The sequence below is a fragment of the Hippocampus guttulatus genome, chromosome 7, assembly GCF_054856545.1.
Source record: "Hippocampus guttulatus isolate MCC_2025c chromosome 7, RoL_Hgut_1.0, whole genome shotgun sequence".
Lineage (NCBI taxonomy): Eukaryota > Metazoa > Chordata > Actinopteri > Syngnathiformes > Syngnathidae > Hippocampus > Hippocampus guttulatus.
This window is the reverse complement of record NC_141267.1, coordinates 7,646,978-7,661,475: the sequence shown is the minus strand read 5'-3', so window position 1 is coordinate 7,661,475 and position 14,498 is coordinate 7,646,978. Positions and strand designations below refer to the sequence as shown.

Sequence of the window (14,498 nt, the reverse complement as noted above, 5' to 3'; positions counted from 1 at the left end):
AAGGGCCTCATTTAAGGGGCACATAAAGAAATTCCCATGTTTGGACTTTCCAAATGGAGCAGTCAGCCTATCGCCTGCAGCGTCTCACCAGTGGTGAGTGTCAGTGTATGCGAGTTGATGTATGCTTCAAACAATAGCAGAATAACTGAGTGTGCACCGTATTGAAACTGTGAGCGAAGTGGGAATGGTGTGGTCTCCTGTTTAGAGATTCAACTGGGGTGCAAGTGAAGAAATGTATGGTGTGTGTGTGTGTGTGTGTGTGTGTGTGTGTGTGTGTGTGTGTGTGTGTGTGTGTGTGTGTGTGTGTGTGTGTGTGTGTGTGTTGCGCGCCAAAGTCACTGTGTGCGCTGAGAGGGTGAGAGCAGGGCGCAATTGCTTACGCGCGCAGCTTCGAGAGAACTTTGCTCTTGGCCCATGGAGGACACCTTGCATGTGATTCGCATTGGATGGATGGAATCTACGTTCAATCGAGAAAAAAAAAGAGCTTATACATTCAGCTGGGTCCTTTTTCATTTAGTCTCCATTGTTTAACATGAATAAACTAAAAGCTACCCAGAGGATCTGAAAATTGGTCGCACAAAGATATTCACTCAGGTCTATTACGAAGCACGCACACAAAAACAGCCATTGAGAACAACTGTAAAGTCTGTAAAGCTGTGAGTGAAGGTGATGCAATGAACTACTTCTGCAGTCATCAAAATCATCGCATTTTAAATTATTGATCAGGCCCGACATTCCCCCAGTTTTTCACACTGAAGAAGAGGTGTCTATAAATATCCTGCATTGAGTGCTCCGTGCCTGGAAGTATTTCCATGTTTTTCCCCGTCTTGATGCTATTGTAAACACTAATGAAAAATGGAAAAATAAGCACTATTTCATCTGTGCCGTATGTCACATTTGACAATAAAGTTGTATCCAATCCAATCCAACATTGGATAAGGATTAAACTGTTGGACTCGGCATAATGTTTTGATGCCCGATCCCCAAATAGCTCATCTCTTGCTATATCGACTATGCGAAGAACCTTATCGCCACCAAAACCCATCCGCTCTCATTCAGGCCCAGTGTTTCATGCTTTGGCCAATACACACTATTCGAATGAAGCAACAAAGCTGTCCAGAGGGTGTTGGATGTTTCTAAGTGAGTGTGCCAAGTACTGCATGTCACACGGTCACATGACACCAAAAGAAAAGCCCCCGCTCCATGTTCTCTGTAAGGCCTGCGTATCCAAGCGATACAGTACAAAATAGACTGAGCCTTGTTTGTGTCGGCAAACTATTCGTTAAGAGAGGTTGATTAAAAGTGTAAAACCAAGATCAAACAATGACTCAACACTTTCGATTTCCAAGAGAAATTGAATGGGCAGGAAAAAAAGCAAATGAAGTGACAAGGGTGTCAAAAAGAGAATAAACTCCAAATAAATCAATTGAGAATAAGCAAGGTGTTATCATTTCTAAACAGTGACTTGTCAACCATTAACGAAGACTGTGCTGATCGTCAAATCCTAGGACATGAAATCACTCCATGTAATTAGAAACAAATCAAGGCAGTCCAATCTTTTGAAATAAAACAAGTTTGAAGCGGACCCAACAAGCAGCAGGTTCCAACACAGTGGTGAACGGATGAGTGACTCTGAGCGGGGAGATACAAATGACTCCGGACTAGAACAAAAAAGTGACACCGGAGAGCATGGAGAGAAGCAGTTACACTGGCGTGCCAAAATCAAGTCTTAGTTTTGGCATACTGCAAATAGCACACATAAGGGCCAACATAGAGAGAGGAAAAACTGACTCTTTTCCATTTAGGGACAGGTGAGGGTTGTCAAGTACACATGAGTCCAGCATTTCCTGAAATGACAGCATTAAGAAGAATATAAAATAATATAAGAAGAAAAAAAGATGAGTGCGTGAGATGTGCAGTAATCCGGATCATGAATGCCCTAATAATGGGTTTTCTGATTACGATCTGACAGAATATCAGAGTAACTTCAGCAGGAGGGCATCTAACATTTTTTTGGTTTTGTGATCATGAGTACGGACACCCATAACAATTTATCCATTGATCATTAAGAATTCTGTCTGAATTGCGATAACAACATGCCGAAAACCCCTAAGCTGTGTTTCTCTGCTCAGCATGATACTTGGCATGGTATAAAACGAGTTGAGAACATTCAGTAATAGTCAACCATTTCAAATGAAAATATCTTTTTTTTGTGTCAATTTGTCAATCATGATGCTTTGGTCAAACCCTTTTACTTCGTCACGACTATATCCAACCTTAAACTCATTCTACGGTGGGGACACCTGCTTAATTTGACTCAGCGGAAACAGAACAAAGACTTGGATGACATCTTGATCCTCTGTAAATGAGCTAATTTAGTAAAGTCACATGGGTGAGCCAAACTAGAAAGGCGCAAGGGTTGTAAGATAAACAATGTGTGAGACATCACCCAGGGGTCTTCTCAAGAGTGCAAGTGAAGGAGTGTGGCCTCTCTAATGACCAATCAACACCCTCCTTGCTGCCATGGCATCTGTTAGTACTCCAACGGCCTCCGATTTGAGTGCAATTCTGCCATGAACTCAACATGTCGCCAGGATCCAATCGCACAGCGGAAAAAGTGAGCTTTGGGTCGAGGACCAATTCTGACATTTTGCAGAATGCCAACATCCAACCTTTTCTAAAAGTTCTGCTACATGAGTTTTGCTCCATGAATACAAAAGGTGAAAAAAGAAAGGGTGAGGGAGGGGAAATAAAAATCACAGTTCTGCTTGAGGCGGGTATTGAACTAGCGAACATTAGGTGACCCTTTGGAGACCTCCATATCTCAGAGGATACTGTACAGAAGAGACATTTCATAATTGGACAAAGTGAAACTAAAACGGCATGTGGATAAAAGGTCAAATCTTGTCTGTTCTATATTATTTTGTTCTATATTTCTTTGTATGTGCTCCAAGGAAGAGTAAACATTTGTACAGTTATTTAAACGCACACAAATGTATTATTTTCATAATTGAGCTCCACATCCTATTTAAAAACTAAAGCAACATTACAAGCACCATTATGTACAAAATGATTGGATCGAAAATGTCAACCTTCTCATTTAAGCAAGCTAATGTGATTGTACAATTTGTCCAATATACAGTAACTGTTGTGAAAGCAAAAATGAATTCTCAACTCAACTGTATTTATAGAGCACTTTAAAACAACCATCGCTGTAAACAAAGTGCTGTACATGGAGCAAATATCATATACACAACAATAAAACAACAAATTAATAACAAAGACAGTAGAAAGCACCCAACAGTAAGACTAAGATCAAGTCTGAGTCATGCCGTGTCAAATGCCAAAGAATACAAATGAGTTTTGAGACGAGTTTTAAGGATGGGCAGCGAAGGGCTTGCTGAATGTTCAGTGGGAGGTTATTCCAAAGACAGGGACCAGCAACGGAAAAGGCTCAATCCCCTCTGAGCCTCCGCTTAGTTCTTGGTACTTCTAATAATGTCTGTTCCGGAGACCTGAGGATGGGCAGGTGTGCAGGGGCGGATGAGCTCAGGGAGGTAAGGTGGCGTGAGGCCATTTAAAGATTTGAAAACAAATAATAGGATCCTAAAAGGAACTCTAAAATGTATCGGGACCCAGTGAAGGGATGCCAGAGTAGGAGTTATGTGCTCCTTCTTATGAGTACCAGTCAAGAGGCGAGCAGCAGCATTCTGGACCAGCTGGAGACACTTAATGGAGGATTGGCTGACTCCAAAGTAAAGTGCATTACAGTAATCCAGCCGGGATGTGACGAAGGCATGAATTATATCTCAAAGTGCTCATGAGAAAGGAGAGGTTTTACTTTAGCCAGCTGCATAAGATGAAAGAAGCTGGATTTAACAATGGCACCAATTTGCTAGTCATGTTTAAAATCACTGTCCAGTTTAAGACCCAAGTTTGAGACTGTTAGTTTAAGATAAGGAGACAGGGGGCCCAAGTCTACAGGATGGGATGTACAAAGGCCACTGGGACCAAACACTATCACTTCTGACTTTTTTTCATTGAAATTCAAGAAATTCTGTGCCATCCAGGTTTTGATTTCCTCCAGGCTGGATAAAAGTCATCTGCATAGCAGTGGAAAGAAATACCATGTTTCCTTAAGATGGAACCCAATGGAAGCAGATACAGTGAGAACAGCAGAGGCCCCAGAATTGAGCCCTGTGGAACACCACATGACAGTGGGGCAGTACATGACTGAGAGCAGCCAAGGCTAACACAAAAGGTTCCGTCAGCTAAATAGGACCTAAACCACTCAAGAGTGCTACCGCCAATGCCCACCAAGTGCTGCAATCGACTCAACAGAATACTGTGATCCACTGTATCAAATGCTGCAATTAAATCCAATAAAACCAAACACACATAAGGGGTGTTCACACGGCAAGATTTGGTCCGGTGCTACGCCGGGGCTGCCCCAGTAGAGCGTTCACACGTGCAAATTAGCTCCGCCATAGCCCCGGAAAAGAGCTTACAAATTGGTTTAAAAATTTGCTCCGGAGCAAATGCTCGTTTGCGAAGCAGCACCGATGTAAATTTGCACGTGTGAACGCAACTGGGTTAAATTTGCTCCAGAGCAAATGCTTGTGAAGAGTACGTACGGCGAGAATGCGTTGCTTTCGTGCTCTGTCGGACTTCCGTCATGTGTTTGTTTAGTAACGACACAAGACTTGGCTGGTAACATCTTTCCTTTTGTAGGAGACTGGACTGTCTCGGAGTTGTTTGTGTAGTTTGTTCCTTTGTTGTGTGTTCACAACCCCCCGCCCCCCATATCATTTATTTTGTGATTTCCTCTCTTGATTTTCTGTTTGGCGCATTACGTGTTTGCTTTTCTGAGTGTCATTGAAGTCATCGTTGATTTACGTTTCCGGGGGCGGTCACTCTCGAGCAGAAGGCACGGAGACCGAGAAGGAGAAGGACGTGCCTGTCCAGTAGTCTTTGAGTTGTGTATACGTTTTAAGAAGAACCAACACGACAGCTCATTTGTTTTCTGTCGTTTTGCTGCGCTGCAGAAACTGCCGTGTGAACGCAAGTGGGGCTGCACCGGCGCTGTGCCGGTGCAGACACGCTCAGCGGCTTTGTACGTGTGAACGCTCCACACAATTTGCTGCGGTGCAAAATATATCGCAACAAAATACATCGGTGCAGCGCCGGAGCAAATGTGTGCCGTGTGAACACCCCTATAGTCTCCAGTGTCATTTGCCATGAGGCAATTCTTTATGTGTCGCTTACTATTAAAGTCTAGATCAGTGGTCACCAAAATCATGACTACAATGCCGTTTAATGTGCCGTAACAGTCATTGGTCAGTACGGCTATATGATAGTGGAAAATCATGTCACATTCAATATGTTGGAGAATATTGCAATATCAAAATATTATTGCGATACGTGTACCTAAATAAATGACAATAAGTAGGCTCATTGTATTCTTAGCTACTTTATTTAATAACTTATTATAGTATATATTTATAAGGTCTGTGCAATATGACAAAAATATTTGCCAGATATCTTGATAACGTGACCATAACGCCATTACTATGGGTTCATTGAAAACTAAGCTTTTTTATTTCTTTTTTTTAATATCAATCCAAAAGGATATGGAAAGTGTTGGGGATTTATTTAACTATTAGAACTTAGTGACAGCCATTAACAAAGTCAGCACTGCATTAAAAAAAAATTAATTCATAAAACTGCAACTGTGCTTCAATGATAAATAATGGTATGCTACAACAGAAGTGTTTGTTGTGTATGTGTGTTCATGAGTGCGTTAATGGCATCAACATGTGTGCCATTATGTAACAATTTTTCCATGCAGGACTGTAGTAAGGATAAATGGTTGAAAATGTGGATTGTCATTCAAAAAATTGAAACTCTCACCACCGTACAAAACAAGGGTTATGTAGTATGCATTGCCGCATGACATAGTGATGTGAAGTGTGGATTTCAGGCATATGAACTACTGTATATGTCTGCATCGCATTTTAAGGGTCCCCTTACAATATGTTATGTTGTATGACTGTTTATTAATCCACAATAAGTGGGTGGCAGTCAACGAAGATGCGTGTTGTGACTGAAATAGGACACAATGGGCTCCTCGTACATTTTTACAACAACCTCTACTTTTTCATCCACTGGTAATTTAGAAATTATAAATATGGTTCAGTAATATTTTGCACATGTGTACCGTCCGCATATACTTGACAGTGAACACAGAATTTGATTTTTTGCATGTGTCCTGTCAAGGCAACAGCGGCTGTGCGTGTCCCTCTCTGGCTCTGCATGTGCTCCTCGTCCCTCTCGCCCTGCGCAAGATGATTGCCATCTGCTGCTTTTAACTGTCGATCAACGGCAAACTGGGAAGGAGGAATGTGGTTGGTTGGACGGAGATTTACATGCAACACAAGTGTGGCAAGGTCATGTGACTGATGTCATCCTCATTTTAATATTAAGTATATTAATATCTTTGAATGTTTTATACATTTAAATATTAATACAGTATATTCATACTTGAATTATTTATATGCCCCGAGATACGTTTCACCTGGCAATGCACATTTAAGGTTGCAATGTATTGCTCATCAGTCAGATAAAAGCATACAGTTCCATATGAAACATACTGCATGTCTTTGCGATATCCATATTGCACAGGCCACTATCACGATGACGATATTTTTTCGATATGTTGTGTAGCCTTATTTGTCGGTTTGTTCAGAATTACTCTGTGTTACCTGGTTGCGCTAAATGAACACAGGCGGCAAAAAAAGAATCATACGCTGCTAACTTGTCATGTGAGGTGTCTGTGCTCCCTGAGCCCTACTCTTGAGTTTTTAGAAAGAATAAATTGTCTCCGTAATTGCTGCATGGATGTAGTTGTAAACTGATATGCTGATCTCTTAGGTTTATGGCTTTGTTACTGGAAACAATCTGGCTGGAGGGACTGGGTGAGGACAGGTAGCATCTGTCCCCACCTACTGCCTTGGCAGCTTTTGTATCATCTGCTAGCTTTGGCAGCATCCTGGAAGCACATCAATATGGCTTTATGTGGCCAGGACCGCTAGTAGCTAGCATGCCAGTCACGCTCTCAGGCAATACTCACTCACAGCCTGAGCATCTAAACAGCTCTGAGCCAACAGAGCTAAGCACAACTGAGCTTGCATTGAACAGGGAGGCCAAGCCTCCCTGGACCTGCATGGGGGGAAAAGGGTGTCTGTCATCTATTCACACATGCGTGGTTAGAAGTGTAGCACAAAGTCCACACATGTACACTCCGACCATTGCTTTGAGCTTGATTTTCATGTTTTTCCCCTAACAATGATTATGTTGAGCGATAAATATTACCCTAGCTAGACAATCACTAATCTGGAAAAATACTTTTGAGAATTTCACTACAGGAACCTCTTCTTTTTGAATTACAGAAACGATAACAAGAAGAACAGTTGAGATAGATAGGTAGACGCAAATATACCGGTAGCAACTAGCAGGAACAAAATATCCTAAACATCACTCATGAAGTGTTCCACATGAACAAGTTTGTTATGTGAAAAGGAGAATGAAAAAGTGTTGGATTGTAAAGGTCATGCATCATTAGGTACAAAAGCCTATAGCATTCAGAGTGGTTCAATAGCCTTGTTGGCATCACATCAGAGACCCTCAGAAGTCTCACGAGACCCTCCTACACAGTCGTTCTGTCCACTGTAAACAGCAAACAAAAGATCATTTCACTGGATTCGTATTTATGAGCTGTTCACAGGACAGTGTTTGAAAATCGAATTGAACATTGATCATATTCGCGCTTGTGCTTGCAAAAAGCTTTTTCAGTATCATGCCCACAGTGGCAAGTCATTCCTTCAATATGATAAGTTTTGAACCTGTATAAACAATACAAGAAGGAAAAAACAACCATAGTCCATAAAATCACTTGAAGGTTGCCTTCTACAGACTGAATGTTTCAATTTTTTTCCATCTAGAGTCTAGAGAACGGCTCAAAGAAGACTTCCAAATATTGCATTGTCGCCCTCCCCCCACCCCCAATCATTATCTCGATGTTATCATATCCTGCTTGTTCATTTCTGGTTACAGACAATGGAATCTGCATTTTCTTGCCTTGTACTTGAGACGTACAGTAGCAATAAAGTTACATTTAATCTAATCATCATCAGTTTGTGAAACTAGTTCTTGTTTAGGTGGTTGGTGCAGAAGCATACGCCGAATACATCTACGAATGGGTTTGTTTTCCAAAATGACAAAATTAATTGTGCACCCTAACCAAACATACATGTACAGCAAACATAAAGGAAAAAAATACAGTACCATAACTCCCGAAAGCAAATTATAATCTTCCAATCCGATTATAATTGATCATTATCATTATTGATTAACAAAATAAACAGATATTATTTGTAAGTAACGCATCAAATAGTAACGCAGATGCATCTTGTTTTATATACAGTGTGCGTGTATATTATATATATATATATATACATATATATATGGCACTGCATGTTTCAGGGTTTCACCTCATACACATTATTTAATCGATTATCTGCTTGTGTGTAATACAGGTTTCTATACATTCACACATACATACATAAACAGGGGAAATACAGATATGTCAAAATTAATTGCGATTTAGATAATTGCGGAATCATTTAGAATCACTGTTTAACTTAAAGTAGCCTCAGGGGTGTCGATCAATTTACCGGTAGAAGTCCTTCGCATTAAACAGTAAAGAAGAAGAAGCTATCAATTTCCAAAACGTTGGCGAGGCATCACTTCATCCTCAAGACGGCAAATGCTGTCAGTTGATGTGTGATTTTCGATCGGCAAACACAAATACCCCACTCACCCACGTCCTCCAGCTGTCACTTGGGAATGGCGGCTCCTTGGCCAGCCAAGCAACAAAGTAATGGCCAGAGAAACTCGGTGTGAGGGGGGAATTATGTAAATTAGCCGCACTGTGACCCTACAATCCAGTGTCAAGCAAAATTTAGCACAGCTTTCTCACAGTTGGTTGTTGAAAATTATTTCGTCATGTGGGATAAGCCCCTGGAGATGCAGCATCTCATTTACGAGCGATGTCCCCCACACAAGAAATACAATAAACAAGGAAATCCATAATACTGTACCACATTAGACAAAAAGAATACATATTAAATCATAAAATCATGACCTCAGTCTCAATACAAAGTGAAAAGAAGAAAAGTCATTGATTCATGAAATAGAAATAATATTTTAAGATAAGAGGATGTAGCATGAGAGCACATTGGATTATTATAAATAATTAAACAAGGTATTTCTTTCAAGATACGAAGCAAGGGCAACAAACTTATACGAGTCAACAGCAAATTTTAATCAGAGATGCTTTTAAATCTTTAACATATTTTGGACATTGATTTGAAAAAAAGTCAACTTTTTTTCTTGTAGATCCGGTTTTTGAGATAGTTTCATTTTTTTTCCAAATTAAATTTGACCAATATAAGCTTGTGCAATATGAATAGGTAAAATCCCTATTGCATTATAATTTATACCTATGACGTTTCAGAATTACTAAATATATTACGAGTTGGATACTTATTATTATTTATTTATTTATTATTATCATTATTATGAAAACCTAATGTGTTGAGGAATAAAATGGGTTGATTCGGAATCAGAACCCAAAAAATTTGACATTAAATGTAAAACAATGCCCAGAATGAAACAAAACACCGACACCAAAATGAATCTTCTTCAAAACATGTTCAATATGTGCTTTAAATTGATATATACCTGTATATATATATATATATATATATATATATACTGTATATATATATATATGTACACACACACACACACACAGACACACACACACAAAAAAACTTGATAGGTGTGCATGCAGTCCGGAGATCCAACAATTTGTATACATTGCAAGCAATTAAAATGTCACTTTCCCTTTATATGTCCCGTAATATGAAGCATTTTTTTCACTGCTGAAAATTTCTGACTCAACCATATTGTTGCATGCCTGCCTGCCAACCAACATGTGGGTGTCATCGGCACAGTGAAGGCCAGTTAACACAGGAAGATACTGACCCTCATAAAAAGACCGATTTTCATTGGACAACTTGGACAACAGTCTCGTGCCTTTTGAAGTTTGCCGTTCAAGTCAGACTGGTTTGTGTGACGGTGTCATACATGGATCGAGTTTCCGGGCCTGCAAGACCAAGATGTGGTGAGGAAGACGAAACAGTGTTTGCAGCATCAGCAAAACGACATGATCTTTCCATTGACTCAGGCGTGGCTCCCTCCCCGTCACTGTTAAATATGTATCGTAAACTGGATTTATATGCCAAGTAGGGAGTACGTAAGATGTAAACTGGCAATTCAAGTGAAATTTCACTTCTGTTCTGGAAACTACAGGAAGTCACTTCACAATATAAACAAGTTTGAGTCTTCCGCCATATCGCCTAAATATCATGTTCAGATTTTTAAAATAAACTATAATCATGTCTGCTTCAGTGAGGCTGTACGGAAATAACAACAACAACAACAACAAAAATGAAGCGATGCTTCTTTGGCAAAAGCAGCAGATTGCAGTGACTGACAAGAGGTTTCACATCATGGGCAAAGCTTTTCTAGTTATGACTCACAGCTTTAACCCTTCCTGTGAATGACAAAAAATGAGCTCCACACAACAGTGAGTCAAATTGCATCACTTCGTGCATTTGTACACGAAGATCAGCCGGTTCATCATCTTCCATAAGCCAAAACGTAATCACACAAACGTCAAATAAAATTTTAGTTGAATCATTTCTTGGCCAATTTGAAACCACTGAGAAAAGAAACAGCACGGCAGCTATTGGCACCTGCTTGTTGATCATGCACACAGTATTTAGATTCTTGACGTTTTTAGGAATAACTCCAACAGTGACTTTTCTTTTTTATTCCTCAGTGCAATCAGGTCTGAGTCCTCAGCCTTGAGTCAAATGACTGAGCTGAATGTGTAGCTGTGTAGCTGTGCTCAAGGGAGCACAAGTCCGGATATGAGCCTGACCCTGAATCATATGTGGAGGAAGTGGGCCATTACAGCTCAAGCTGATGTTTCATATGAGTTTGTTTTAAAATCCAATTACAGAACTTCATCCAAGGACAACTTTCAGTCTTCTTTCTACTTCAGCAAGGCAGATGCCTAAGTCTACGGAACACCTCTTTAACGTCAAAACGGAGTGTATTAAATCAGATGGCTGGTGTAATATGCAGTGAAAATATTGGTGTGTGATATTTGACTCACTGGTGATAGAGTTCTGTTGTATAATATGGTCAACTTTATTTCCAATATTCACAAATGCTTGGAAGTAATGTTGCCAGCAGTCACTTTCCAAGCCTGCCTTGCCACCTTTTGTCCCAGCGGTGAATGCCAGAATGTTTGACCACTGCAAATAGCATAACAGTTAATACAACTTGCTGACCCAAGCGTGATCTTTCCAAAACAATCTTTGGGGGGTCAGGGTGCAACGAGAAAGGTGGTTATCTTACAAACCAAACGGCAGCAGAAAAAGTACAGACTAGAAGGTCAGTCGCACACACGGTGAATGCAGAGCACTAATATGTAACCGAAGCATTGCAGCTGAACTTCAGCTGACTTTCAGCTGATCTTGCTTTTGAAAAGAAGTCAACCAAGAAGCATACAGAACATTATAGCACACATAATGATTCCTTGTCTTTGTGCAAGTGACACTCAGTAACACAGTGTAGGCCTGAAGATTCCAACAAGTCGGTCTACTGCTGCCAACATTATGACAACAATTATGACAACAACCTGTCTGCACAGTAATACGATCCCTATAATTACACAGTAAACCATTATATTCCCCAACCAAAGGCATTCCGGAAAAAAAAACACACTCATTTAAATTTTCATTTCAAAAAATAAAATAAAAATGTATATACATGTATATATATATAAGAATACAATGAATTATTTATTCAGCAAAAATCATCCGATATTTTTTTGTTGTTGAAGGTCATTATATTTGTGTTATGTTGTCATATGTTAATGCTCAAGGCACTCATTTTGCAAAATGCACACCACTGAAACAAAAATGTCAGAAAAAGTATCAATACTGAAATAATGCTAATCTTTTCTAGATTTACTCAGTGTAAGATCATACCTTTTTTAACAGGTAAAGCGCATACACTCACAACAAGATACACAGGTTTACTGCACCTTTTGCCATCTAATGAACGGAAATGTTCTGCCTGAGACTATACATCACAGGCATACATAAATGAACAAAAATATATTTACTCATAAATCTTCTCACACAAATTAATACGAAGTGAATAATTTCCTGCAGCACTCTTGTCTCAGCGCCCTGGTAGGGAATCACTTCTTCAGTCGAGAAGACTTTATTATGAGAAGAAAGGAGCATCAGCGCAGAGCGCCGATGCATATGCGGAACTGGGAGTCGCGGCTTGGAATTGAAGTGGATTTACATGGGATAGGAGATGTGAGCCAATCTCTTTTTCGTCAATGGACGCTACAGCTTCTTGTTGCTTTCAAACTTAGCGTGTAGCAGACGTGTGCATATTTTAAGCATGACGTCTTTGATCCACTGGTGAAAGGACACTTTGATTCGCTCCTCTTTCATCTATAACTGCTTCAAACAACAAAGTGTATGCAGAAAAAGTGGTTAAGATTGGACGTCTGTCTGTGTCTTATGTGTTGTGTTATTTTGTCATTTTATGTACTGTTCTTTTGATGGTGGCGCGGGCACCTGCAGAGGCTCCTCTCTCTCCTGAGGAATGTAATTTCATCTGTGGTGTATGTTGCACATGTAGCACAATTGACAGTAAAGTTGACTTGACTTGACTAAAGCTATTTGCTCCACCATGGGGTAAAGTCATATACCGTTGTTTCTTTTTACAGCAGCATTGTTATCATCATTTTCCAAAAGCAGTATGTGGGCCACCAATAGTAAAAAACATGAGCGGTGGTTACATTAATACCACAGGAATTTTAATACTTAGCTATCACGTTTGCACACAAGCTGCACTTAATGAATAGCCTACTTGAGTCATGTGGTCAGGCAAGTTTTAAATACATAAAACGAGGTCAGGGAGATGACGAAAGGAGATTATCAGTAATAAAAATGGCATTGCTCACCACCATTTTGAGTTGCTGGAGATGCCACATGCACTACCAGATCAAATGTTCTCTCTGGGTCCTCCCTTAAAAAACAAGACGAGGAGAATATTATCATTTCACAAAACATTTCAGGTAATCGATCAATTATGCCTTGTAGTAAAAAAGTGCAGTGTTATTTCCCTTATTTTGATATACATGATATATTTCTCTTCCTAGAGCATATAACATTCTGATGCCATAAAGACACGAAGTTATGCATGACAACATATCTGAACGGACATGGGACACATGTTGTCAAGTCTTTTAAGGGGGTTAGCAGAGCTGCTATCACGCAGACAGAGCAACAGACTGACCCAAAAAGCTGTCGAGCCAGCTGGTGTGTCTCTTAAATCCACTAACGGAGAAGACTCACATAACGACTCGCATTTCCTCTTTTTTTCCTTCTTCCTCTTGTTCACCATACAAGCAAATGCAAATGTCTATTTCAGTGAGTAAAATTGTAAAGGCTTACTTGACTCTGCTGTCCATGTTTTTAGCTACCGCATCGCGACAGCTCCGTGCTGTGTGTCGGCGTTTCTGCTGCTCAGCTATCCGACAAATGATCCCCTCTTCGTCCTGGTCCCAGTCCGTCCCTGTGACTTATCTGGCCCCTGCAGAAAGCTGCCGCATTTCCACATGAGAGAGAAAGGTGTCTCTTTTGTCCTTGTTCCGCTAACGTGGGCCCAGTCCCAATCGGACAGCACAGTGCTTATTTCCCACAACAAACATCACTCCAGGAAGTGCTGTCAGATGGACGGTGACGTCATCACGCCTGAAAGGATTTTCCGCCGTTTCATTGACATTTTTTAAAAATATGAAATTAGATCTCGACTGCAATATACGTGTTGTTGTTGTTCAAACACTTGGTTTTAAAAAAACATAAATTAAATCTTCATCCTATGAAAGTGTTTTGAGTATTTATTCGAGATCATTGACTTCCAAGTTTAACGTCCATGTACGAGTACACTTTTTGTGCCCACTAGTAAAACATTTCGATGGAACGACTGTCTCTTTTGGGGGTTTTTTTACGCTTTTGACTACTACCTTCCACTATTGTGACATTTCTGCCCACAAATACTGGAGGTCATCTTACAGATGCTCGTAGCACGTTATCTTTTAGGAAAAACTATATTTGTTGACATCTGAGTGTTACTAGTACTATTACTAGTGAAATGCTAAATGTCAATTTGTCAAATTGTACAATGTCACGAGTAATACGAGTGGCACCGTTGTCAACCTGTACACAGTTTAGCCTCACGAGTAACATGTAGTTATCCTTTGCAAAGCCAAAGTTGTC

General features: G+C 40.1%; 1 protein-coding gene across 2 annotated transcripts in view; it reads right to left on the bottom strand.

Annotated features, from left to right (window-relative positions):
* dennd1b (DENN/MADD domain containing 1B) overlaps window positions 1-13,943 on the bottom strand; it is a 120,754-nt gene extending 106,811 nt beyond the window's left edge. For both annotated transcript variants that reach the window (XM_086114761.1, XM_086114762.1), the window contains exons 1-2: window positions 13,674-13,943; window positions 13,181-13,245 (exon numbers count right to left, since the gene is read on the bottom strand). In XM_086114761.1, the coding sequence (XP_085970887.1) occupies window positions 13,181-13,245; window positions 13,674-13,690 (82 nt within the window). In that variant the 5' untranslated portion in view covers window positions 13,691-13,943. The remainder of the gene's footprint in view (window positions 1-13,180; window positions 13,246-13,673) is intronic.
* Between the last annotated feature and the right edge of the window lie 555 nt (window positions 13,944-14,498).